Source organism: Crocodylus siamensis, chromosome 5 (genome assembly GCF_052110815.1).
Source record: "Crocodylus siamensis isolate JL-2025a chromosome 5, ASM5211081v1, whole genome shotgun sequence".
Classification (NCBI taxonomy): Eukaryota; Metazoa; Chordata; order Crocodylia; family Crocodylidae; genus Crocodylus; species Crocodylus siamensis.
The window spans coordinates 90785678-90808752 of record NC_143399.1 but is presented as its reverse complement, the minus strand read 5'-3'; the positions used below and the strand labels follow the sequence as shown (position 1 = coordinate 90808752).

The 23075-nt window shown below is 42.8% G+C and overlaps 1 protein-coding gene across 1 annotated transcript in view; it reads left to right on the top strand.

Moving 5' to 3' along the window:
* ABCA13 (ATP binding cassette subfamily A member 13) overlaps window positions 1-23075 on the top strand; it is a 377080-nt gene that overhangs the window by 20493 nt on the left and 333512 nt on the right. Inside the window, 4 exon segments of the mRNA XM_090049781.1 lie at window positions 620-743; window positions 15294-15445; window positions 16829-16857; window positions 18572-18735. Coding sequence (XP_089905907.1) covers window positions 620-743; window positions 15294-15445; window positions 16829-16857; window positions 18572-18735 — 469 coding nt within the window.

Genomic DNA, 23075 nt, shown 5'->3' with positions numbered 1-23075 from the left:
AGGAACGTGGTTATTTTTAGATGCTATGTCACCACAGCAATGTGCTATAATGAAGGAGCGCATTGCCACAGCGATGTAGCTGCAGCATCATGGTTTATTCCCACCAACGGTATGTCACAGTAGCATGTTGCTACAGCGATGTAGCATCATGTGTAGATTTGCCCTGTGAGATGCAAATTGCCCTATCGATTTCACTGAGTGTTAATCCAGGTGTGTCTGCACTGTTAACTATTTCACCATTTTGGAAAACATGGAAGGAAACAGGGGAACCATCTTTTTATGAAGATTCTTACAAAGATTTTGATGAAGATTTGAACAGTCTCCTCTATATGATCAGCCAGGTTGGCTTAAGCCAGTTACAAGCCCAGTGCATGACTCACTTCATTTTCCTGAAGGGAAACTGAGCTCTCAAAAGTTTGGAGAGCACTGCAGCACAAGATCACTGTCTTGCCATGCTGTAGCCCAGAAATGCCTCCACTTCAGTGCTGGATGAATCATTTCTGTGTGGATTACATAAAACTGGAATAGTTGCAGTACAATAAAGGGAACAGTATTGTTGTTGAAGCTTTATAACGTATCTTTGTTGCTGCTCTAATGCTGTCTGTTACTTGATTTTTAGGTTATCTAGAAGCCCGAGATTTGCCAAATCGTGGCCTTTATCCTTTTGTTCGGAGCCTCTTTTGTAATGTTGGCTCAAGGTGCAAGAATAGCAGTTACTCCACTCCAAAAAACAACAGTTTCCGGTAAGATGTACCAGTGTGTCAGGCTTCATGGTCAAAGTATCTTTTCCCCACAAAAAGGTCATTTTTTGTGTGTGGCTTGGAATGATAGGCAGTTGATTGCTGCAGGCCAGATCACACTCTCCTCGGTATGCTGTTTGAGATGGAGAAGCAGAGCCAGCAGCAGGCTTTCTCCTGACCTCTCTGTCCTCTTATGAGTGCTTTTGCTCCCCAGAGTTAGCAAGTCCTCACAGTGGCTTTTCAAAGGGAATTTTCTGAGAAACTGAGGCAGAAGATGGTGAGGGATTCTCTGGCTTTCGTGCTGTTACATGGGAGAGAATTTACCCTTTGAGGGAGCTTCTGTCAACATGGTGTGGGGCTGAACATGGAAGTGAGAACAGCATTTGGGTTTCAGATATACGACGTGTTGGGTTTTAGATAGGATAGGCCTGGATCGGGCTATCTGATATGGGGTGCAGAGAGAATGGAAGAAATCAAGGACACAATCCTTTGGGAGACCAATACAGAATTAGAAAATGGAATAAGAGAAGCTACCAACATAGACTCCAAAGAAATGGCCAGAGAAAACAAGCAAAACACAGGTGAGAGTGAAGCAGACTAGAAAGGACCCAAGAGTTCAGCAATGAAAGAATGAACTTAAATAAACTTAAAACCTCTCTTGTTTTGGGATCAATTAAGCACGGTAGCAAACATGCAGTTCTTTCAGCTACTTTTAAAATATTGGCAAGGATGGATAAATGTGAAGACAAGTAAGCAGCATGCTTCCTTGATGATAGGTGTAGTTGCAAGCAGCCTATTTTCAAGGTCATATTCCAGGCAAACTACACAGTCAGTCGGAGCACAGTGGGCTACAGGGACTAGAGAAGATCAGTCAATGTGGATTTAAAGGGCTTAATAATCATAAATATAATTTGAAAGGGATGATGGATCTTTGTGTTGAGCACATGTAAAAATTTCAATATTGTAGCAATATCTGAGATATTGGCATTGTCTGAGATATTGGGCAATGTCCATGAAATCTGCCAACCCCTCCCCCCCCGCAAAAAAACACGAACAACCCCCCCCCCCCAAACAAAACTTAAAATACAATGCTGTCTCCCTAGTGGGAGCCAACAGTCCTTATGGCTTCTGTAGCCTGACCACACAGCCTGAGGTGAGGAGGGTGGGAGGGCCCTGATGTGATGGGAAGCAGCTAAGATGATGGCTACATCCCCCCCACTTGCTGCTGTTTGACTGAGAGGGCTGCCTGTTGTGCAGCCCCATCCTTCTCCACCAATCGGTGATGAGTAGTGGGGCTGCATGCTGGACAGCACCCTTGGTCAATCAGTAGTGGCGGTTGGGCTGCATGATAGACAGCCCTTTTGACCAATCAGCAGCAAGGTGTGGGGCCACGGGGCCCCCCTGGCCAATCAGAGGCATGGGGGAGGGGTGCACCGTATGATAAGCCCACAAAATGGTGGCTGATCCCATGATCTGCCCACAAATCAGCTGCCTGCCTCCTCGTCATGCCCTTAGCTTACTTTCTGTGTTATGTGCCACTGTATTCTAAATCATTTTAGTTATCTGTGTATGTCAATAAATATAATTTGCTTATATTGGAATTTGACTGGAGTGGTACATTCCCTTAGGTTGTATTATAAAATGTTATCTTAATTTATACTATTGCACAAACTGTTACTAAATTAAGGATGCACAGTGCACTGACAGAAGTGTTATATTCTAAAGCAAGCAAGGTTTTCTCTGTCTCAAATGGCTGGAGACCCCCCAGTGTTATATTGCAACATGAAGTAGTGGGACACCTAACTCTGAGCTGTAGAGACTTTTAGCTCTGGATGAACATCCACACAGCTTGAACTAAACTCTTAATGTCATATGTAAAAACAGGAAAGGTTTTCCTCAAGACAGTTTAGTTTATCCCAGAGACCTACTGAGTAATCTAAAGGGAGGTATTGGAAGACTTTCATCTCCTTGGTTTAGAAATAATTATGTGTATTTATTATGTTGTTTTATATATTACATATGCATCTGCCTGTAGACATGCATATATGTATGTGTTGCAGACATGGCTGAGGAACATGCCAGCTAGCTGAAAAGGATGAAAGTGTTATAAGGTTCATCCTGAGGTCAGTCTGTTGCAGGCAAGTCCATCAGTATAAATTAGATCAGCCTGAGGGCACCTGTGAGTTATTCTGACTAGCACCAACCCTGAGAGTCCATATTATCAGCCAGAGATGATACAAGTGTCACTGTCTTTGCAACATTCCCTCTCTTGACAAGGGGTGAGTGGGTGGTGGGGATAACTGTCACAGGATTGTGGGGACAGCCCTATTCTACCATAGCATCCCCATTCAGTGACCATCACTGGGGCTAGGGAAAGACATTACACATAAACCAGATTACTCCGCGCTGGTCCGGTCCTGCAGGGACCAAACCAGGAAAGCCAAGGCTGCAACTGAACTCCAACTAGCTTCAGGCATCAAGGACAACAAAAAGTCCTTTTTCAGATATGTGGGGAGCCAGAGGAAAAGCAAGGGCAATGTTGGACCCCTGCTAAACCAGATGGGGCAACTGACAACTGACGCCCAGGGAAAAGCCAACCTATTAAATAGGTACTTTGCGTCAGTCTTTCATCAGTCACAGGGGATGCCCATGCCTGCTATGGGACAGGGAAATCTGGGTGAGGGGGATCCCCTACCCTCCATCAATGCTGACCTCGTGAAGGAACACCTTGAGAAGCTGGATACCTTCAAGTCAGCTGGCCCTGACAATCTGCACCCCAGGGTACTGAAGGAGCTGGCGAGCGTCATAGCCCAGCCCCTGGCATGGATCTTTGAAAACTCCTGGTGCTCTGGTGTAGTGCCCGAAGACTGGAAGAAGGCCAATGTGGTGCCGATCTTCAAGAAAGGGAGGAGAGTGGATCTGGCTAACTACAGGCCCATTAGCCTGCCTTCTATCCTGGGGAAGATCTTAGAAAAGTTTATTAAGGAGGCCATCCTTGAGGGACTGGCCCAGGCTAACATTCTAAGGGACAGCCAGCACGGGTTTGTTGCGGGTAGGTCTTGTTTGACCAATCTCATTTCCTTCTATGACCAGGTGACCTATCACCTGGACAAGGGAGAAGAGATTGATGTCATATATCTTGACTTCAAAAAAGCCTTCAATCTGGTATCCCATGATCACCTCTTGGCCAAACTGGCCAGTTGTGGACTTGGCTCCACCACGATCCGCTGGCTGGGAAATTGGCTTCGTGGTCGGACCCAGAGGGTTGTGATTGATGGCAGTCACTCATCATGGTGCCCTGTGACCAGTGGGGTCCCTCAAGGCTCTGTCCTGGGACCCATACTGTTCAACATCTTCATTAACGATGTGGACATTGGAGTCAGGAGTGGACTGGCCAAGTTTGCCGATGACACCAAACTTTGGGGCAACGCATCCACACCAGAAGATAGGCGGGTGATCCAGGCTGACCTGGACAAGCTCAGCAAATGGGCAGAAGAGAACCTCATGGTGTTTAACACCGATAAATGCAAGGTTCTCCACCTTGGGAGGAAAAACCTGCAGCACCCTTACAGGCTCGGCAGTGCTACGTTGGTTAGCACTACAGAAGAAAGAGACTTGGGGGTCATCATTGACCACAAGATGAACATGAGCCTGCAATGTGATGCTGCAGCTAGTAAAGTGACCAAAATGCTGGCGTGCATCTATAGATGCTTCTCGAGCAAATCCCGGGACGTCATTCTCCCCTTGTACTCGGCCTTGGTGAGGCCGCAGCTGGAGTACTGCGTCCAGTTTTGGGCTCCACAATTCAAAAAGGATGTGGAGAAGCTTGAGAGAGTCCAGAGGAGAGCCACGCGCATGATCAGAGGTCAGGAAAACAGATCTTACGATGACAGGCTGAGAGCCATGGGACTCTTTAGCCTGGAAAAGCGCAGGCTCAGGGGTGATCTGATGGCCACCTATAAGTTTATCGGGGTGAACACCAGGATCTGGGGAATGTCTGTTCACCAGAGCACCCCAAGGGATGACGAGGTCGAACGGTCACAAACTCCTGCAAGACCGTTTCAGGCTGGACATAAGGAAGAATTTCTTTACTGTCCGAGCCCCCAAGTTCTGGAACAGTCTGCCAGCGGAGGTGGTTCAAGCACCTACATTGAACACCTTCAAGAGTAAATTGGATGCTTATCTTGCTGGGATCCTATGACCCCAGCTGACTTTCTGCCCTTTGGGCAGGGGGCTGGACTCGATGATCTCCCAAGGTCCCTTCCAGCCCTAATGTCTATGAGATCTATGAGATAAGTGATCAGAAACTGGTTTAAATCTGTAACAAAACAGTGTTTAGTGCACATAAACCAGTTTGAAAATGGCTGAAACCAGTTTGAGATAAACCTGGTTGAATGTAGTATCAGACTTAACTGATTTGACTTAAACCAGCTTATGCAACATATGTCCCAGACCCCTTGCTGGTCTAAGATAAACCAAACACCCCCAGCATCCCAGAATGCTCTCTCATGGGCAGAGCTGGCTCTGCTCCCTGGCTGGAGCTCTGGCAGAGACTGCAGGTACAGCAGGGTCTGTCTGGCTTCCCCCTGCCCTACCCCACCTCGTTGTTGGCTGCTCAAGCAGGAATCCCACCTTCCTTCCCTCCCATCTCCCACAGCATAGATCCCAGCCCCATGGACCCTATGCATGTGGTAAGCTAGCTAATGCTGAGAGGTGTCTGTGTGTGCATGTCTCCAATTTCACTGGGTCAGGCAGACAGAACAGTGACCGTGTAGGGCTTTTTTGAGCTAATCAACAAGTCAGCTGGAAAGCTGTTTAAGGAGAGTTTGAACTAATGGAGGGAGGCTATTGTTTTGCTGATGGGGTGATAAATACTGTTTTCAGCTCCCTGCTGGCTTCCTGGCCTGTCAGTTTGCTGCAGACAGCATAAAGAAGTAGGGAGAGGAAAATTGAAAAGCTTTGCATCATCAACAGATGCATGTGCTGCACCTCCCCCCATCACTTCAGAGTGCTAGGAGGGGGCTGGGGGCTGGCAACACTCCCATCCCTTGAGCAGCCAGCAGGAAAAAACCTGGGATGGATGGTGCAGGCAGACCAACCTAAGCAGAGGTTCTGCTGGGGCCTGGCCACACCTGCCTCAGCTCAGCACTATGCAAGGGAAGGGAGGGCTGGTCTAGTGCTCCCTGGCTTCTAGCCTGAGCCACTGCAAGCACGTGCCTGAATTTCCTCAGTTCAGAGAGAATTCCCGTCCAGTTACAAACCTGTTCAGCCTAACCTACAAAGATTGAATCAATTCAGGCTCAGGCTTTTTGAATGCCTGTCCCTAGCCTGGTTGTTTAAACCACTTTTTGGACCATTCTGTACTAACAATGCTTTGCCTCTGAGGTGGAAACCGTATGTGTAAAGTTCCACAAATATGAATGTGCAACCACTGTTTTGCCCAGTACTTGCAATGCTATCAGCTGGTGCAGTCTGTATTCTCCCCTGAAATAATCTCAGACTCATGGTTCCCACAGGAATCTGCATTGCTGAAATCACAAGTGTTCTGCCAAAATTACAACAAAGAGAAAGGCTGAAATATGTCAAACAGCTCTGCTGAACAAACATATTTCATAGCTTTTTTGGATATCGCTACCCACACTTAAGATATGCTTTTTAAACAGCATTGTGTCTGTTAACAAGATCCAGAAGAGGGACCACCATCTTGAGCTTCACTTCTGTGCAGAACAAAGGCTACTCCACTCTATTAAAACCACTCGAGGGCTTAGGGCCTACTGAGGGGTTAGCCACTCAGCCTGATACTTGTATGCATATCAGTTCAAGAGCAAGGGGGATGTCAATGCTTAGGGATGCGTTAAGGATGAATATGGCTAGAATTGGATGAAATTTAAACTGTGCTGTTAATACAGCTGTTACTAAAACTTGAGTGTCTATTACTTTTTAACAGGTTGTACTAGGGGCCTGGGAAATCAGTCTTGGGCCAAGGTAGGCAGGAACACAAAGTCCAGGAGAAAAGCCTAAGGAGGCAGTGATAGCACTTGCATACATATTATTTAGAGGTAATTATTGCATGTATGTTTATTACTTAGAATGACTGTATGTGTACTGCATGCTCAAAGCAAGCTTTGACTAAAAGAGATGCTTTTAAAGCAAAAAAAGAGATGCTTTTAAAAGCAAGCTTTGACTAAAAGAGATGCAGAGCCACCATCCTGGCATCAGGTTGAAAGTTAACCTTATATAATCTTCAAAGGATCCTGTTAAGCACTTATGTTCTGAGGCATGACACATTTAAACAAAACTCTAAATCACTTGCCTGCTCTGTCTCAAAGACCAAAATGTCTTTGAGACAGAGCAGGCAAGTGAATGAACTGGGGATAAGTCATTCCAAAAAGGTGCTTGTTTCATTTCTGCAATAAATTGAGACTACTGTTGTTTGCATGCTCAGCACCTAATTCTGTATATTATTACTCTGTGCCTTGCTCTGAAGTGGAAGCAGTACAGTACTGTGCTGCAACAGCATGCAATGAGCTGTTGATACCTGATGTGCATATTACTGATGATGTGAGTGCGATGTCTCTGAGCTGATCATGCCCAGTACAAATCTGCACAGTTGTGGCTTCCCTTTTTTAGGGAAGAGCGTCTAACAAAGAATATGATGGCAGGGGTCAGGTTCAGACAAGAATTTGCTGAAAGGCTTATGAAAATCACAGATTTAAGTGACATTGCATATCATAGCACACACATTAGAGGGACTTCTTATATTCTGTGTAACTGGGTAACTTGGACAGCATTTGAATTTCAAAGTCACAGCTTCAGGCAAAGCCAATTGCTTTTGTGCACTCAAGTGCTGCAGGAGACTATTTTTGTTCTTTTACATTTCAGTGCTTTTTCAGTCAGAACTATTATGAATCTGGGTGAATTCAAAGTTCATTTTCTGGCATCACCCCTTTATTTTTGGTAATGCCAGAGCTGTTATCACAATGAGACAGTGATGTAGATGATTTCCATCAGTATCCTGATACTAACAGACTAGGGATAGAAATTACGTATAAGCTGGTGTAAGTGATCAGAAACCAATTCAAATCTGTAACACAACAGTGGTTCAGTGCATATAAACCACTTTCAAAATGGCCAAAACTGGTTTAAGACAAACCTGGATGGATGTAGTATCAGAGTGAATTGATTTAGGTGAAATCAGTTTAAAGAACTTCTGTCCTAGATCCCCTCCAGATTCAAGTTAACTCACAGTCCCCCAAAATCCAGGATGCTTTGCACCTTCTCTGCAAACCCCACCTCGCATGGTGGGCTGGCTAGCCTTTACTCAAGCTGTCTGCTCCAGCTGAGCAGACAGGCATGCGTTAATGCCCCCTAGCTTCTATCTTGGGCCACTGCAGGCATGTGGCTGCATTTCCAGAAACCAAAGTGAATGTCTCTTCGCTTGCTTATCAGTTCAGTCTTTGTAGTTTAGATTAACCTGCGAAAATTGGATCAATTCAGCTTTAGGCTTTTTGGCTGTCGGTACTTAGCCATGGTGTCTGCTTTTCCTACTGATGATGTTTCCTCATCCTGGCAATCCCTTGGCTTTTATTTCTAAGGCTCTTGGCCACATCAGGTGATCCCCCCACCCTGCTTACAAGTCAGTTAAATCATTCTTTGCTGCCAAATGTCCACCTGCCAGCTGATATGCTATAACATTTCTTCTGCAAATATTGCAGGCTTATGAAAAAGAAATTACAGTAACAGCACTGAGACCTGGTATTTAGTCACAGAACTAGCTATGGGGAAATCACATCATCTCCAAACACTAGTTATTCATACCCACAGAAATGGGCCAGGGGTCCCACACTTGAAGAATGTCATAGCCTTTTTTTACAACTGCTATTCCTGATTTGCAGCAGTGGACACTTCATCTAGATCACACTGAGCCAGCCACAAAACCAGACTCAACCCGTAATGCTTTCCTTCTTTTCTGTTAATCTATTAATAATGACTCCTCTTTTTACAATCCTTGCATTCATTTTGAAGCCAGGTCAGAGACATGAAAACAAAGTAAATTAAACACTAGAATCAAATACTGCTAAAACGGAACTCAGCTGAAGATCTCCCTCCCCCATCCATCTATCCATCTATCCTCCAGAGTCCTCCTAGGCCCAACAGTAACATTACTGCTGAGTTGAGGCACCTGCCTTGGGTGTTGATTAAAGGTGTGCCTCTAAATGGCAATCCCCAGGGAATCTGTGTAATAGCAGTAGCAGGTGTTCAAGGACCCCATGTTGCAGTTATACTTTGGACCCCCCTCCTCATTGTGTTGTGATCAGTAATATAACAGAGAGAGGTGGAAGTAGAAGGCTGATAGAGATAGCAGCTCCAAATGCCAATGACAACACAAAAATAACAGCTGCTGCTAGCTAGCCAAGCTGCCTACGCTCTGTATGCCACCACTGCAACATAGCATCACTATGCCACTGGTTGAAATTGCTAATTTGCCTCTGAGACCAAGAGTGAGGCAGGGAAACTCCTCTCCCCAAACTCTAGGGACATTAGGGCCTGGGTGGTGCTTTTCTTCCTGCTGACCCCAGTCTCCAGAGAAAATCTACAGGGAGGAACCAGTCAGGGAGTGAGGAGCCAAAGCAGGGACCTTTGGGCATTTGGAGATCTCTTTATAGTCTTGGAAGGACTTTCTCTTCTCTTCACTGCATAGCTGTTCGCTTTGTTCACTCTTGCAGTCCCTTCATTTCCACACCCTTTGTTCTTGCCTCCTTTTCCCTTGTGTCCCTTCCCTTGATTTTTTTCCAGATACTTAATCCTTTTTAACTACATCTATTTTTCTAGCCTCCCCATACTGTAGCACTAGTGTGTTGTTTGCTGTCCTTGCTGGGTTTGCTGGTGTATTACAACCCTTCCCTGACTTGTGCCCATCTTCTTTATTTAGCAATCTTTCTGGAGCCAGGAATCTGTGTTTGTAGGGTGTCTGGGGTTACAGTAACAAATGGGATTTAATCAATACCATTACTGAGGGGGTGTGGAGTGGTGACTGGCACAGTAGCCCCTGATTCTGCCTCTTGGGGGAGGATGCAACAATAACTGCAACCACAGCAGCAGCTGATTGTGCTGCTGCAAACAGCATAGAGGCAACTGTCCCTACCCCAGGTGTCTCATGGCTGCCCAGCGTATGGACTGTCCAGCTATACCTCTGGACTGAATATTAATAGTATATGTGAGGGTCTAAAAAGAATACCCGCATGTCACATTAAGGTCCTCTGATTTCAGTGAGTATGAGAAGGAATTTCTTTCTTTCTTTCTTTTTTTTAATAGCGAGTGTCCAGAAGCCCATTATGTTTTGCAGCTTTGTGGTGTGTCATTAATGTTCTGTTGTGTTTTATTGTACTAATATGGCATGTGTGGTCTTAGTGGAAAGCCCATGTACTCTGTATCCATTCATATTGCTTTTATCACCCTAAACATTATGTTATGCTGGCTGTGTATATCTTCATAGTTTTGGACATGGTTCAATCAAGGGTCTGGGGCACTATTTGTTTGTTATGGGGTAAAGCTACTCCACAACAGCGAGACAACTGATGAGAGCAATGTCCCTTTAGCCAGAAGGGGCTCCAGGTGGCATGGGATACAAGAACTCTCTGGTGGATTCTGGTGACTCATGAGAACGTGGGTGGGATGAGGGATGGAAGTGAGTTAGGAAGCTAGCAGTGTGGTTGCTTTGTCTTTGGATGGTTTTTTACTGCTCAGTCTCCTGAAGAAACAGCAGGACAGGGTAGTTTTTACTAAATTCTGGGCCATTCCACCTTGTGCAAGACTGTTGATGGCAATGATGCTGCACTGCACAGCTGTTCCTGAAGGTACCGTTTGAAGACAATGGGCTTGCACAGGTGTATGCAAGAGCACAATTTGTCCTGGAGAACTGTTTTTGGTAATGGTTTGAGATATGGAAAAACTTGATAATATGGGGAGTTTAGCCTAAGTTTGTGGGGTTACGTATAACATGACTGGTCTTACATTTCAGTCCAGCAAGTACTTCCAAATATATTTGACTCTGTTTGTTTGTTTGAACCAATGGAGTCACTCACCTCCCTGTAGATGAACATTTGCAGGATAATGGCCTTAGCACTAGAAATCCTGCAGAGACTGACTCCCCAATACCCCACATGGTTGCTTTTGGAATAGATCTGCATTTTGAGTGAGTTGAATCATTGCATTTTTGTAAAATATTGATCTCTTTTTTTTTGATCTGCAAAACACTGACTCTAGTGCTTTTCAGTATGGTCAAAACATGTCCCTGTTTTTCTCCTCCAAATGTCCGTGTTTATAGTTTTCAGATGTTGTTGTGTTGGTAGTATAAGTAGCATAGTAATAATAGTATAATCTGAAAAATGCAGACATTAGTTCCTAACAAAAAATCTCTCTGTTAACTGAGACTTGCCTATTAGAACACTTCAGAAACAATTGCATTGTTTTGCTTGTAATCCATTTGAGTTTGAGGCAGATAAGAATGAGTTTTCTATAATTCCCAGGCTAGAATTAAAACAAGTTTTATTTAAGACAAAGAATGCCTTGGAAAAGTTAAGATTATATACTGTCCTAGTTTACAAAAACACTCTGGAATACAAAACTTTTGTGAGAAGTAGGAGTGTTCTTACCAAGATGTAGTTTTGCGGATAGGGTTTCTACAGTGTTCCTTGGAAGAACAAGGCTATGTGAGATTTCTAATGGACAAAGGGCAACAGACTCACCCATGGTCCTGGGAGGGATTCAGACCTGGCAGTGGTGTTGAGACAAGGGACAGCACAGGGGTCAGTGCGGTCATTGTTTTCCCACTCCCCTGGTCAATGACACACATCTCCAGTGGGGTACTGTAGCTGGGAATGCAGAAATGGTGGACCTCTAAGAGCTCCATTGACTAAGTGAAATAGCTCTTTGGGTCAGATCCCACCTGTAGTATCTTTGACATCCCTATAATAGACTGATTGAAGCAAATGTATCATTTTAACAACGTTATTTGACTTGATGCTACTTTTGATTTAGTTGTAGTGGAACCCAAAATCAAAGCATGGGTTAAATAAGAATTATTAAAAATAGCTGCTAATTAAATAAGTCTTCCAGGATTTACTTAATTCCCTGCTCACATTTACTCTTAATTAAAATCTGCTTCATGATTATATTACTTTCAAGATTAAAAAAGGACACAAAGGCCTGTTAACCAGGTGTTATCCAGTTACCATAGTTTAGTCAAGCTAGTTTAAAATGGGCAGTATCCAGTTACTTCAATCTTTATCTGATAAATCTGTGGTTCATCAGCAATTTCCTATCTGGTGCCTTGAGAGTGACCTCCAGAGCTTTCAGTTCAGTCTTATAAAATCTTCTTGATCTGCTCCTGCAGTTAATTGTGTTGGAGGTAGTTCCCATGGCTAAATCTTTGTGGAAATGCAGTGTATAAGAGATCTATAGCAGCTGTAATGAAGCTTTAGCAAATACTCCCATCATCAGAAGACCAGCCTTGCATGAGACTGGTGCAGTTGTTGTATGGGGGTGCCCAGGGCTTGCTCAGAGGTCCATCTATTGTGCATCCATCTGTTGCGAAAAGCATAATTGTGTGTGTGTGAGAATGGCACCCTTTCCTTCCCTGAAGTTTGCAGGGTCAGGAATAGTTTCACATCACTAAGAACTAGGTCTGAGAACACAGCAGCAGCAACATAGGTCTGTCTTGTCCCCCATGGCAGATAAGACTGACCACCCTCCATCTATTCTCCTTATGCCACCACCTTTCCCTTCCCGTGCTTGAAAACCCCTGCCCCCCTGGGAAGATTTGCCCAAATAATCCTCTACTGCTACAAAACCCATGTAGTAGCCATTACAACAGTCAAGTGCGAGTCAGGACAGACTTTGGGATGCCCCACCTTAAACCAGTAGTCCAGCAAACCCTTTGTCTGCATGCAGGTGTTAGGAAGAGCCGAGGCCTGACTCTCCAGCTGATGTCCCTTAGATCTCAAGAAGGAGATTATGTTTTCTGAATCTGTTTCACAACCATACCTAACTGTTGCTGCTGTTTGTTGTATATGTGTGCGCTTTCTTTCTCAGCTTTTCAGGGGCTCTATACAAGCTGGAATGTGGATGACTGTAGGAATACTTCCACAAGTTGTTCAGGAAAGGGGCTGGTTTTGAGAAGGGATAGAGGAGGGGAGTGTTACTTTTGGAGTGTTTATAAGGAGATGTGAATTGTCTGACTTGACTGGAGGTTTTACCCAGTGTCTGGATGTGTTCAAAGGCTTTTGCTAGAGATTCTTTCCATTCAAGACCAATAGGATGGCAGTGGAGCTGGGGAAAAAACTGACAGAAACAAAAAGTTATGTAGCAGTGTGGTTGACTGAAGGATGGAAATTAGAGAACAAGTGACTGTATTTACTTACTTTTGCAGTTGAGAGGTCTTCACTTGCCCTTTGCGAACAAGTAGAAAATGTAACCTTTACCCACAGGTTCTATTTGACTTGATGAGAAGGAGTAGTAGTTTTTTGAATGGGGTCTCTGCTATGTTACCTCTCACAGCTTGCAATATACTAGGGAGAATTTTCTTCTGTTGTTTACTGTTGTTCTTCTAAGGAATATTGTGGGATAAAGAAAAAGCAAGAGAGAAATATGGTCCTTTTGCTTTGTTTCTGTCTGGGAATTAATATACATTGTTTGAATTAAATATTATCAGGCAGCCACTAGATATCACTCTTATAGCCAGCATGTACAGTTTTGTTTAGCTGAAAATGTGAGAGCTAAGAGAAATTCCATGCCTGTAATGTAATGTTCTTTCCCTAAGTAAGCTCTTGCATAGCCTCATAAAATTGTTATGAACTACATATGCAGTATATAGACACTGTTCACAATAAAGCAGATACTTACTACAGCATCTCAGACTTGCCTATATTGGACTGTCAAAAGGCTGAGAGTTTAATTACATGAAATTTGCATATTTTGTTTGAAAGCGGCATAATAACAACTTTTTGTTAGCTTGGTACGTGTTGATCCAAAGCTTGCAATATATTGTTTTATTGTCAACTTTATCATGGAAGCCAATGCAAGGCAATAAATTTACAACCCGCCCTACTAGCCTAACAGTTGCTTCTAGAAGGAAAACTGCGCTTTGAGTATTAAGAATCTGTCTTCGAAACTGTTGCTGCAATACTAAGGATTTTGGTGGTCATTCTTGCTGTTTGCTTGTTGCTTGTAAACACATCAGATGTTTGCAAGGCAGTTTGGTAGGTTAGTTAGTCAGAGAAGGTAAAACTGCTCCTTGTTCAGGGAGGCAGAATAAAGGTTCTGCTTTAGTTGCGTCTCTTGAGTAGGGCATGACTCTCACTGCTGTGCAGTGACTCTGTTTACATAGCCTGGGTAGAATAGCAGAGATGGTTAGTCATTTTTTTTTCCCATATCTTGAGTGACCTGTCAGATTTGTGAAGAAATCCCCTCCTATTATCAATCATCTGCTTCAGTGCACTTTAGTTGATCAACACTTTTTTGGAAGGGCTCATCACTTGAGATGGAGTCATTGCATGCACAAATACAGACTGGGGGATGACTGGCTAGGCTGCGGTACTACGGAGAGGGATGTGGAGGACTACAGTGAATCATATGCTGAATATGAGCCAATAGTGTGCTCTTGTGGGGAAAAAAAAGCTAACAATATACAGTACTACGTTGTACCAGTAGAAGTGTCATTTGCAAATCTAAGTAAGTGATTCTGAAACTGTTCAGCACTGGAGAGACTTCAGCTGAAGTGCTGCATCTAGTTTGGGGCTCCACACTTCAAGAAGGGTGTGAAGAGATGGGAAAGAGTCTAGAAGAGAACAAAAGTTATTAGGAGCCTGGGAGACGAGACTTAAGAGGAAAGGCTAAAAGAACTAAGGTGATTTAGTCTGGAAAAGAGAAGACTGAGGGGGATTTGGTAACAGTTTTGAAAGGAGATCATAGAGAGGATGGAGATGAGTTTTTTCTGTGGCCTCAGGGGACAGAAGTAGGAGCAATGGCCCCAAGCTGCAGCAGAGGAAATTTAGGTTGCAGATTAGAAGGAACTTTTTGATCATGAGAGTGGTTAAACATTGGAACGGGCTTCTTAGAGAAATTATGAAATCTCATCTTTGGATGTTTTCAAGAGCAGGTTGGGCAGATATGTGTCTGGGATAGTTCTGGTTAGGGATGATCCTGCCTTGAGCATGGGGCTGGACTAGATGACCTCCTGAGGTCCCTTCCAGCCCCACTTTCTTATGATTCTATGATCACTGGTCATTGTCTCAGTCAGGACATCAAACTAGAGGAGGTGTCTATGCCAGATTTCATTTGCCTCCCTCCCTCCCCCCCCACCAGGCTTTTGGGAGTTTTATTGTAACAGAAGCTGTAAGGAACTTGGGGGGAAAAAAAGATAAAATAAAAATCAGGTAAATATAGACCATTGAAACCCTCACCTACACCCTACATGCCTGAGCTCACAGGTGACAGAGAAGTATTTTTTTTTCCCAACACTGTTTTAAAATGATGCGGTCTTTGCTCCTCAAGAGCCTCCGATTTCCAAGATGGTCCAGAGAGACTTTTGGGAAATGACATGGCCTTCCTGAAAGAAATACAAGACCTTGCAGAGGAAATCTTAGAGACCACTGAGAAAACTTTGATTCTCTTCCCCACACCTTTTGTAAAACAATGGCTATCAGGTAAGCCACCATTTTATAGATACAGACTGTCTTGTGTATAAGATAGCAAGTGACAGCCATTTAAAATGGATAGCAGCTCTTTTTGCCATGAAAAAGTCATGTTCTAGTTCAGAAATTGATCAAGAAGTAGCATCATTGCAATAATTACTATTGGTTTTTCTGTCTCAGGGAACCCAAAGGTGACATACAGTAGGATTGATGCCTGATCCCCATAAACTTTTAAGCTAAATATGAAACCTGACGAAATATTTGTGGATGCTAAATAAAAGAAGGGATTAGGGAGAGTAATATGATGAGTGGAGCTTGAGAAAAGAGGATCAGGCTGTAAGAAGTGTTCTCTATTGAGGCTGAGGTAGATCACATACTTATATTGGTATGGGAGAAATGGACAATATAAGCTCCTTCACCACCATAGCCTACTTAAATCTGGTGTAGAATTACTCCAGGAAAAATTGGCGGTAAAACACCAGTGTAAGTTACACTGGTGTAGATGTTATCTGTCTGCCTCCATCCCAGGATAGAAAATTCTCAGTGCAAATCTCAAAATTGGTAAAATTTTGGGCATGTTACGATTAATTGCATGATAACCGCATATAACGTTACAAGTGTAACATCTACATAAAGTGCTACCCACCCCTTGCATCACTTATTACTAACAAAAAAGACTTTGGAGGTGGGAGGAATTATAAGGACAAAGTTCAGTAATGTGATCATATGGGCACATTGATATTCAAGAATGTCCCTAGATCCCCTGGGTTGAGCAGGCACGGTATATAAGCTAGTGCAATGATCTAACTTCTTGTTTTTCCTAGTACTTATGCTGCAGTATATACATGTGCTACACTTTTTTGGAGGAGTGTTGAGTCATTTAGCCACTTCCCTGAGTGGAGGAGGCAGTAAAATCCTACCAATTTATGGTAGTCTTAGGAAGAGGCTACATTGTGGAAAGCTAGAGCTGGTCACATTTTGCACTGGATATGCACATGCCCCATGCATGTTAATCTGTGTTAGCAAATTAATCTTGATCTGTGTTGGTAGGTATACAGCCAGCACCCTTCTCTAGCCTATCCTCAAGCACCATCTACCATCTCCATCATCTTGGATGGCCCCTAGTATCTATGCAGAATAGTTAGAGATACCATAGTCGTCACCAATTAATAATGTTGTTAAATAATATACTTGTAAATACTGGGAAACAGAAAGTTTTCATACTGGTGTAGTCTGAGTCTTGAGCCTCTTTTCCTTAATATACAGTCTGTGTGTGTGTATATATAATTTAGAATATGAATATAATATGATATATATGAATGTCTACAAGTTGTATGGTAGCAAAGGTTCTACTGTTAATAATGATATATCTCTGGAATATTCTTGTTTTTACAGGGCTGAACGACAGCTCTGTTTTGTTAGCTGTAAGTATCTTCACTTTTCATTATGAAATTATCATGCCGGCTTTAGAGTTTGTATCATTATAGTATTGAAGAGTAGACATTAAAGAGCAGAAAATGTAATACTTTTCATGTTTTGGTCAGAGTATTTGTAAAGGCTGGGATATTGCTGAGAAAACAGTGTAGTCTCTTGGACTTAATAAAGAGCCATTAATTGCTAGATTACTAATTTGCACCTGGCTTAGGTTATTACTGGCTAAAAGCCATTGCTGTATGTCTGTTATGAGATTTTTAAAAGTGTACCTATCAGGCTACTCTATGTATTTGAACAAAATGAGTAAAGATGTAATACAAAACACTCTTAACAAAAAGGCTCTTCCATCCTCGTGTTCTGAGTGTTTGTGGTTTCCAACAGCATGTAAAAGATGCTTATTACAGTAAAAACAGAAAGATGTGGGTGCTGTCTAGAAGAGATTGTGTCTAATTTAGATGTGATGCAGTTATTCTGGCTAATGAATAGCAGAATAGAGATGGAGTGAAAAAGGACAGGGTGACTGTGTTTAGAAGAAATGTCCCTCTCAGTCCTTTGGTAGTCCCTTTTGATATGTGTTTGCCATCCATCCAGTCCCTAGTGTAGATAAATCATCTGCTATCGCAGCTTGTTCGCAATTCTGGTGGAAAGACAAAAACTGAATGGGTACAGAATTTAATTTCCAAGGCTGTCAATTCTATACTTTTTCAGAAATCACTAACTTTCAATATCCAAAGTAAATTTGCTCTGTAGTTTCAGTGATGTCTGCCTCTTTGCATGGCCTAAAACTTCATTTTACAATCTGAAAAGGATTAGATGGCATTTTACAAGCAATATCTGTAAATTACTCTTTTAGATATTTAACTGGAAGGAGCTACATAATGGCAAGGTTTTCTTTCTGGAACTTATAAAATAAAAACAGAATCACATTCATCAATGTGTTAAATCTCAGTTATTATTGAACTTGGCCTTGAACCTTTCTTCCCCCTTTTTCTTCCCAATAATGAGAGAAAATGTACAAAGGTCTTGGTACCACCATAAGCCTTGGTCATCTTGGTAAACACTTATGCTAGAGTCCCACTGAAGGGCTTCCCCCTGTGACTGGCATAATAAGCACTGGCACATTTTCCTGTTTATGTTTTGCAGAACCATATGAAGGTATTACCCAGCATAATAGATGTCATCTTTATCAAATCACTAATCAGAGTAGGGTCAACTGGACTCAGCTAATCCCTCTTCATTCTTCCTGGCCTGTTTCATGGAAGCTTTTCACAAAGAGCTGGAAAAGCAAGGATGGAATGGAGGCTTCACCCCTCTCATCATTCCTTGACCATGCCTAGTTGTTAGTCCCCCAGAGACATTGTGTTTCTGTTGCAGGGCTACAGAACACTTTGCTTTTGGATTTCGGAGTTAATCCTTCTCTTTTCTCTGAACAGAAGCTGAGGAAGGGGATGCCTTGGGTTTTTCATAATTCTGTTTTCCCACCAGGGATGCATGTATAGTTAAGTTATGACTACTAGGCATTCAAAAAACAGCGAATGTGTCACAGGGTGAATGTACAAAGCCAGTTGCTTCCTTTCTTAAAAGTTTTCTAATGGTTAATAATTCCTGGGAAGTGATAGTGGGAGTTAGGAAAAGGCAGGTCACTGGACCTCCCTCCCCCCATAATATTTAACACACACACCTTTTTTTTTTTTTTTAATAAAGGTGGATTTAAATAAAGCAGAAGAGATCATTTCTACAGTTGAAAGCCTTTACAAACAACCCTACTTTTGGGACCTTCTTCACTTGCTTCCCAGACCGCAGGCAAGCAGCCTTTACAAAGATGATTTGATACATACTCTAGCACAGTTTCTGGAGACCTTTAAAAAGTAAGTACTAAAATCTGGAAAACGTATGGGTTGATTCTTGGTTTCTCTTGTTTGCCAGGATTAATATACCTGTCTAATTTATTGTGCTGCCCACATGCATTTTTAATGGGAGAGAATCCCTATATAGACATGCATGCACATAGAGGGAGAAAGAGAAAAATGGAATTCTTCACTTGCCCTTATCCATGGGAGATGGATCGGGAAAAATATCCATGGGGAAAAATGGAATTTCGCACTTGCCATCCATTGGAGACTGACCATAGATCAGGGCTGGCAAAACATAGCCCATGGGCTGCATCCTGTCTGCCAGGCAATCAGTCTTGCTCATGGGGACTCTCTGTAAGCCCTGGCCCTGGGCTGCCCCTCTGCAAGCTGGGGCCCCCATGCAGGAGGTGTGGCTCTGGTTGCTAAGCAACCAACCGCCAGCCAGCTTGGCCTGACCCACCCCAGCCCCAAGCCAGGGGGTGCTAAAGACAAGAAGCTTCTGCCTGGCATCATGCTACTACTGTGTGTGGCCGGGAACTTGGGTGGGAGCGCAGGAGCTGCATGCTATGGGGCCAGGTGGGGCAAGCCCTGCTTGTTGCCACCACGCGCAGTTCTAGAAACTCGCACACTCCAGGGACTCTGAGGATCCCACCACACACACCCACTCTGCAACTGTACACCCCCCCGTCCCCCCCATTTACTCCCCACAGACAATATACAAGACTAAGACTCTATTTTGAGCTATTATGCAATCTCCTGTAGATGCACTCTTCAAATCAAGACAAAATATGTTTGTAAATAAAATTAAAGTAAGTTATAGTAGATGTTTGATTTTATTTATTTATTTATTTTTAAGTACTGTATATGATTTTGTGTCATTCCCCTCCTCCCTCCCCCCGGAATATTTCCAGGGCAACAGGAGGGACTCCCAGTGGCAAAGGTCAGGGGATTAGAGAATGGGACTTCTGGCCTTAAGATGGTGATCAGTGAGTGGGGTACCTGGCAAGGGGCAGGTCTACCCTTGTGCCCCTCAACAGCTCATCAAAACTTGTTAAGCTGCCCTCCAGCTGAAATAATTGCCTACTCTTGCTGTAGACTGTAGTGGTGACAGAGTTAAGCCAACATGTGACCAGAAACAAGCCCCTTTGCTTCAGTGGGAAAGTTTTATGATCCTTGTCTTCTGTTGTAGACTCCTTTCTCCACAACCCTGGCTGTATCTCCATCTTGCCAGAAGGATTTTGGGAAGCTGTCATATGCTAGCAGGGGCTGAAATGAGCCTTTTGTGCCCAGTGGCTCTAGTTTTAGCTTGTCTTTTTGGATTCTCTGTGTTCTCAGTTAATGTAAGATTATTATCTGAGGGTCATTGGAAATGTTGAAAACTTGGAGTCCATGTCCATGCTCAAGAGCCTCTCAGTATAAATTTGCATCTTTTTTTCTCAGTTGTATTTAATACAATTTTTCTAACATAGTTTAATGAAATTCTTATTTGGCAGTCGATAGGAATCAGTATTAGAGACCTGATTTTGTTTCACTGTGTAGTTCTTTCCCTGTCAATGCAGGTCACTGTCAATTTCACATGGAAAGAAACAACCTATTTCAGTAGCATAGGCAGCCCATCCAGAAACTCCCGTCTTATATTCTCTGGCTAGCCAAACTCACTAGAAACCACATACAGTAGCTGTGAGTTCACCTTGCTCCCTCCAGCATATTCCATTCACCATCATCACTGAATTTAGTTCTCCTCACTGCTATTGGTAGGAACAGCATCAGGCGGCCTGGGTACTACAGAGGGAAATTGCTGTAGAATTTAGAAAGTGAAGCAGGAAACCAAAATGGCTTAAGGGCAAAGAAGGAGCTTGGAGGAATATTTATTAGAAACCATTTCTATTATGATTCTTTCTAAGTCAGTCACTTTGGTTCAAGCTTGCAGTATAAGAAGTTGTTTACATTTTAGACTTATTCCTAAAATCTGTGGATCCTGCATCCCAGCCGCCTGCAGAGGGTTCAGGATTGAGGGTATGGTCGGGGGTAGAAAGGTAAGAAAGGTTTAATGACTTAACAAAAACACAACTACGCATAGTAACAAGACAAACAATAACAGACAGGAACAATTCATGTCAGCAAGTTATCAGCAGTCCCCTCCAATGCCTGATATACAACAAGTTTCTTTTTCCACAAAGTTCAGTGAAGTCAGGCATCCCCGATCGGTGCTGTCCAAGAGGTACCAAGAAGGACCCTGGAATTTAGTCCTTGGGCTCCTCGAGATCCACAGGCCCACTGGTCCAGGCCAGCAGCTAACTAATCCTTTTCACAGAGCTGTATCTTCCTTCAGAATTATTTCTGGGTATTCCAGCCAATTTATAGCTTCTGAACAGTACTGATAACGTACAGCCACTCAGATTCTTTTTACTTCAACTGTCCTTAGACTGACCAATAGCAGTACAAGCCTTGCATTCCTTTGATTAAAGTTAATTTTAACTACGCCACAGGGCCTTACTACTTCAAGGCTTTGCTAAATTTACTAGGCCTTACTTATACAAGGCCTTACTACATCTTAAACTTTAATTAGGCTCTTAGCAACAGCATATACCTTAATATCTAAACAAATGCAGAAAAACACTTGGTCTAATCTTTCTAGAGCCTCCAGCAAGCACCTTTATCACACAGACATAATTTTCAGCTGTCACAAACTTGCTGATAATCAAACCCCCATACATAACTATTGGAAAAGCTTTGTGGCACTGGTGGTCACATGACCAACTTTCTTCAGATTCTGAGGGTAGAATAAAAATGAAGGAAAGATTTTAATTTTGTTTTCCCACTTCCTTATCAATAACTCTGGGCACATCTACACCATAAAGGGACTGTGCTGGAAAGTGCAGCGTTAAGTAACGCATGCTTTTTGATATGCGTGACATCGTTAAAGGATGCAAAAGAAGCATCTTTGGTGCAGCACCTGGTGTATGCCAGTGAACAAGCATGCACCAGACCTTGTGGTGCATGCCCAGTGTCTTATTGTAGGGGGCTATGACATATCTTTTTGGGATGGAGCAGACATGCTGTACCACTATGGTGGTCTCTGCCTTGATCTTATGACCATGGTTTAGACAAGCTTCAGGGGAGTGCTTTGTGCTCCAGAGATGGTGAGGATAAGTAGCTATTTGGGGCTGTACACTAAATTGAAGAAATGTCCAGTATTTTTTCTGAAATATTTCATTTAGGAAATTTTATCATGCAGAGAACACCATGTCATTTTTCCCTTATATAAAAACATTAAAATTTATATATTAGCTTATTATATGTAAATTTTAAACTAAAAGTTGGGGAAAAGCCAACAGGTATGGAACAGTGTACAGTTCAGATTGACACATCCTACGGGGGTGAAACCATAAGAAACTGTAGGGGAGGGGAGTAGTCGGGTGAAACATGGAGGATACCAGCATGAACAAATAGAAATATTTATTAAAAGGTCTTACACAAGTAGCCAACCAAGCAACAATCAAAAATGTAAGTGCTTTTATACTAATGCCAGAAGACTAAGATCCAAGATGGAGGAACTTGAATGTTTAGCAGTAAATAATAATATTGACATAATAGGTATCTCTGAATTGTGGTAGAATGAGGAATACCAATGGGATGCTCTAATACCAGGATACAAACTATAAAGGAATGATTGAATAGGTTGTACTGGTGGGGGACTAACACTCTACATCAGATTGCATCAAATTAAATAGGGTAGATTTTTTCAACTGATAAGAGATACTGTAGAATCTCTGTAAATATAAATTCTGTGGTTTAATAAAAATAAATACATCTCGGTATATAATATTGACCACCCCCCCCAGACCAGGATGGTAACAGTAAGCTAGAAATGCTAAGGGAGTTGAGGGTGGCTGCAAAAGCATAAAGCACAGTAATAATATGTGAATTATCCACAAATAGACTTAGCCAATCTAACCACAGGCAGGGATGCAGAGACAAATTTCTTGATGTTATAAAAGATTCTTTTTTGGAGCAATTAGTCCTGGAACCTACAAGAGGAAAGGCCATTCTTAATCTACCTGTAAGTAGTGCACAGGATTTGCTGCAAAATGTAAGTGTTGCTGAGCCTTTGTGCAGTTGTGACCCCATAGCAGTTGGTTTAACAACCAGGTAGGTGGGGAAGCGAAAAGAAAACCTACCACAGTAACCTTTAACTTTAAAAGGGGAGACTATACCAAAATGAGGATGCTAGTGAGACAAAAGCTAAAAGGGGCCCACCCCTACGGAAGTGAAAAACTTGGAAACATCATGGAAAACGCTTAAGAACATGATATTGGAAGCACAGAGCAAATGCATACAGCAAATCAAAAAGT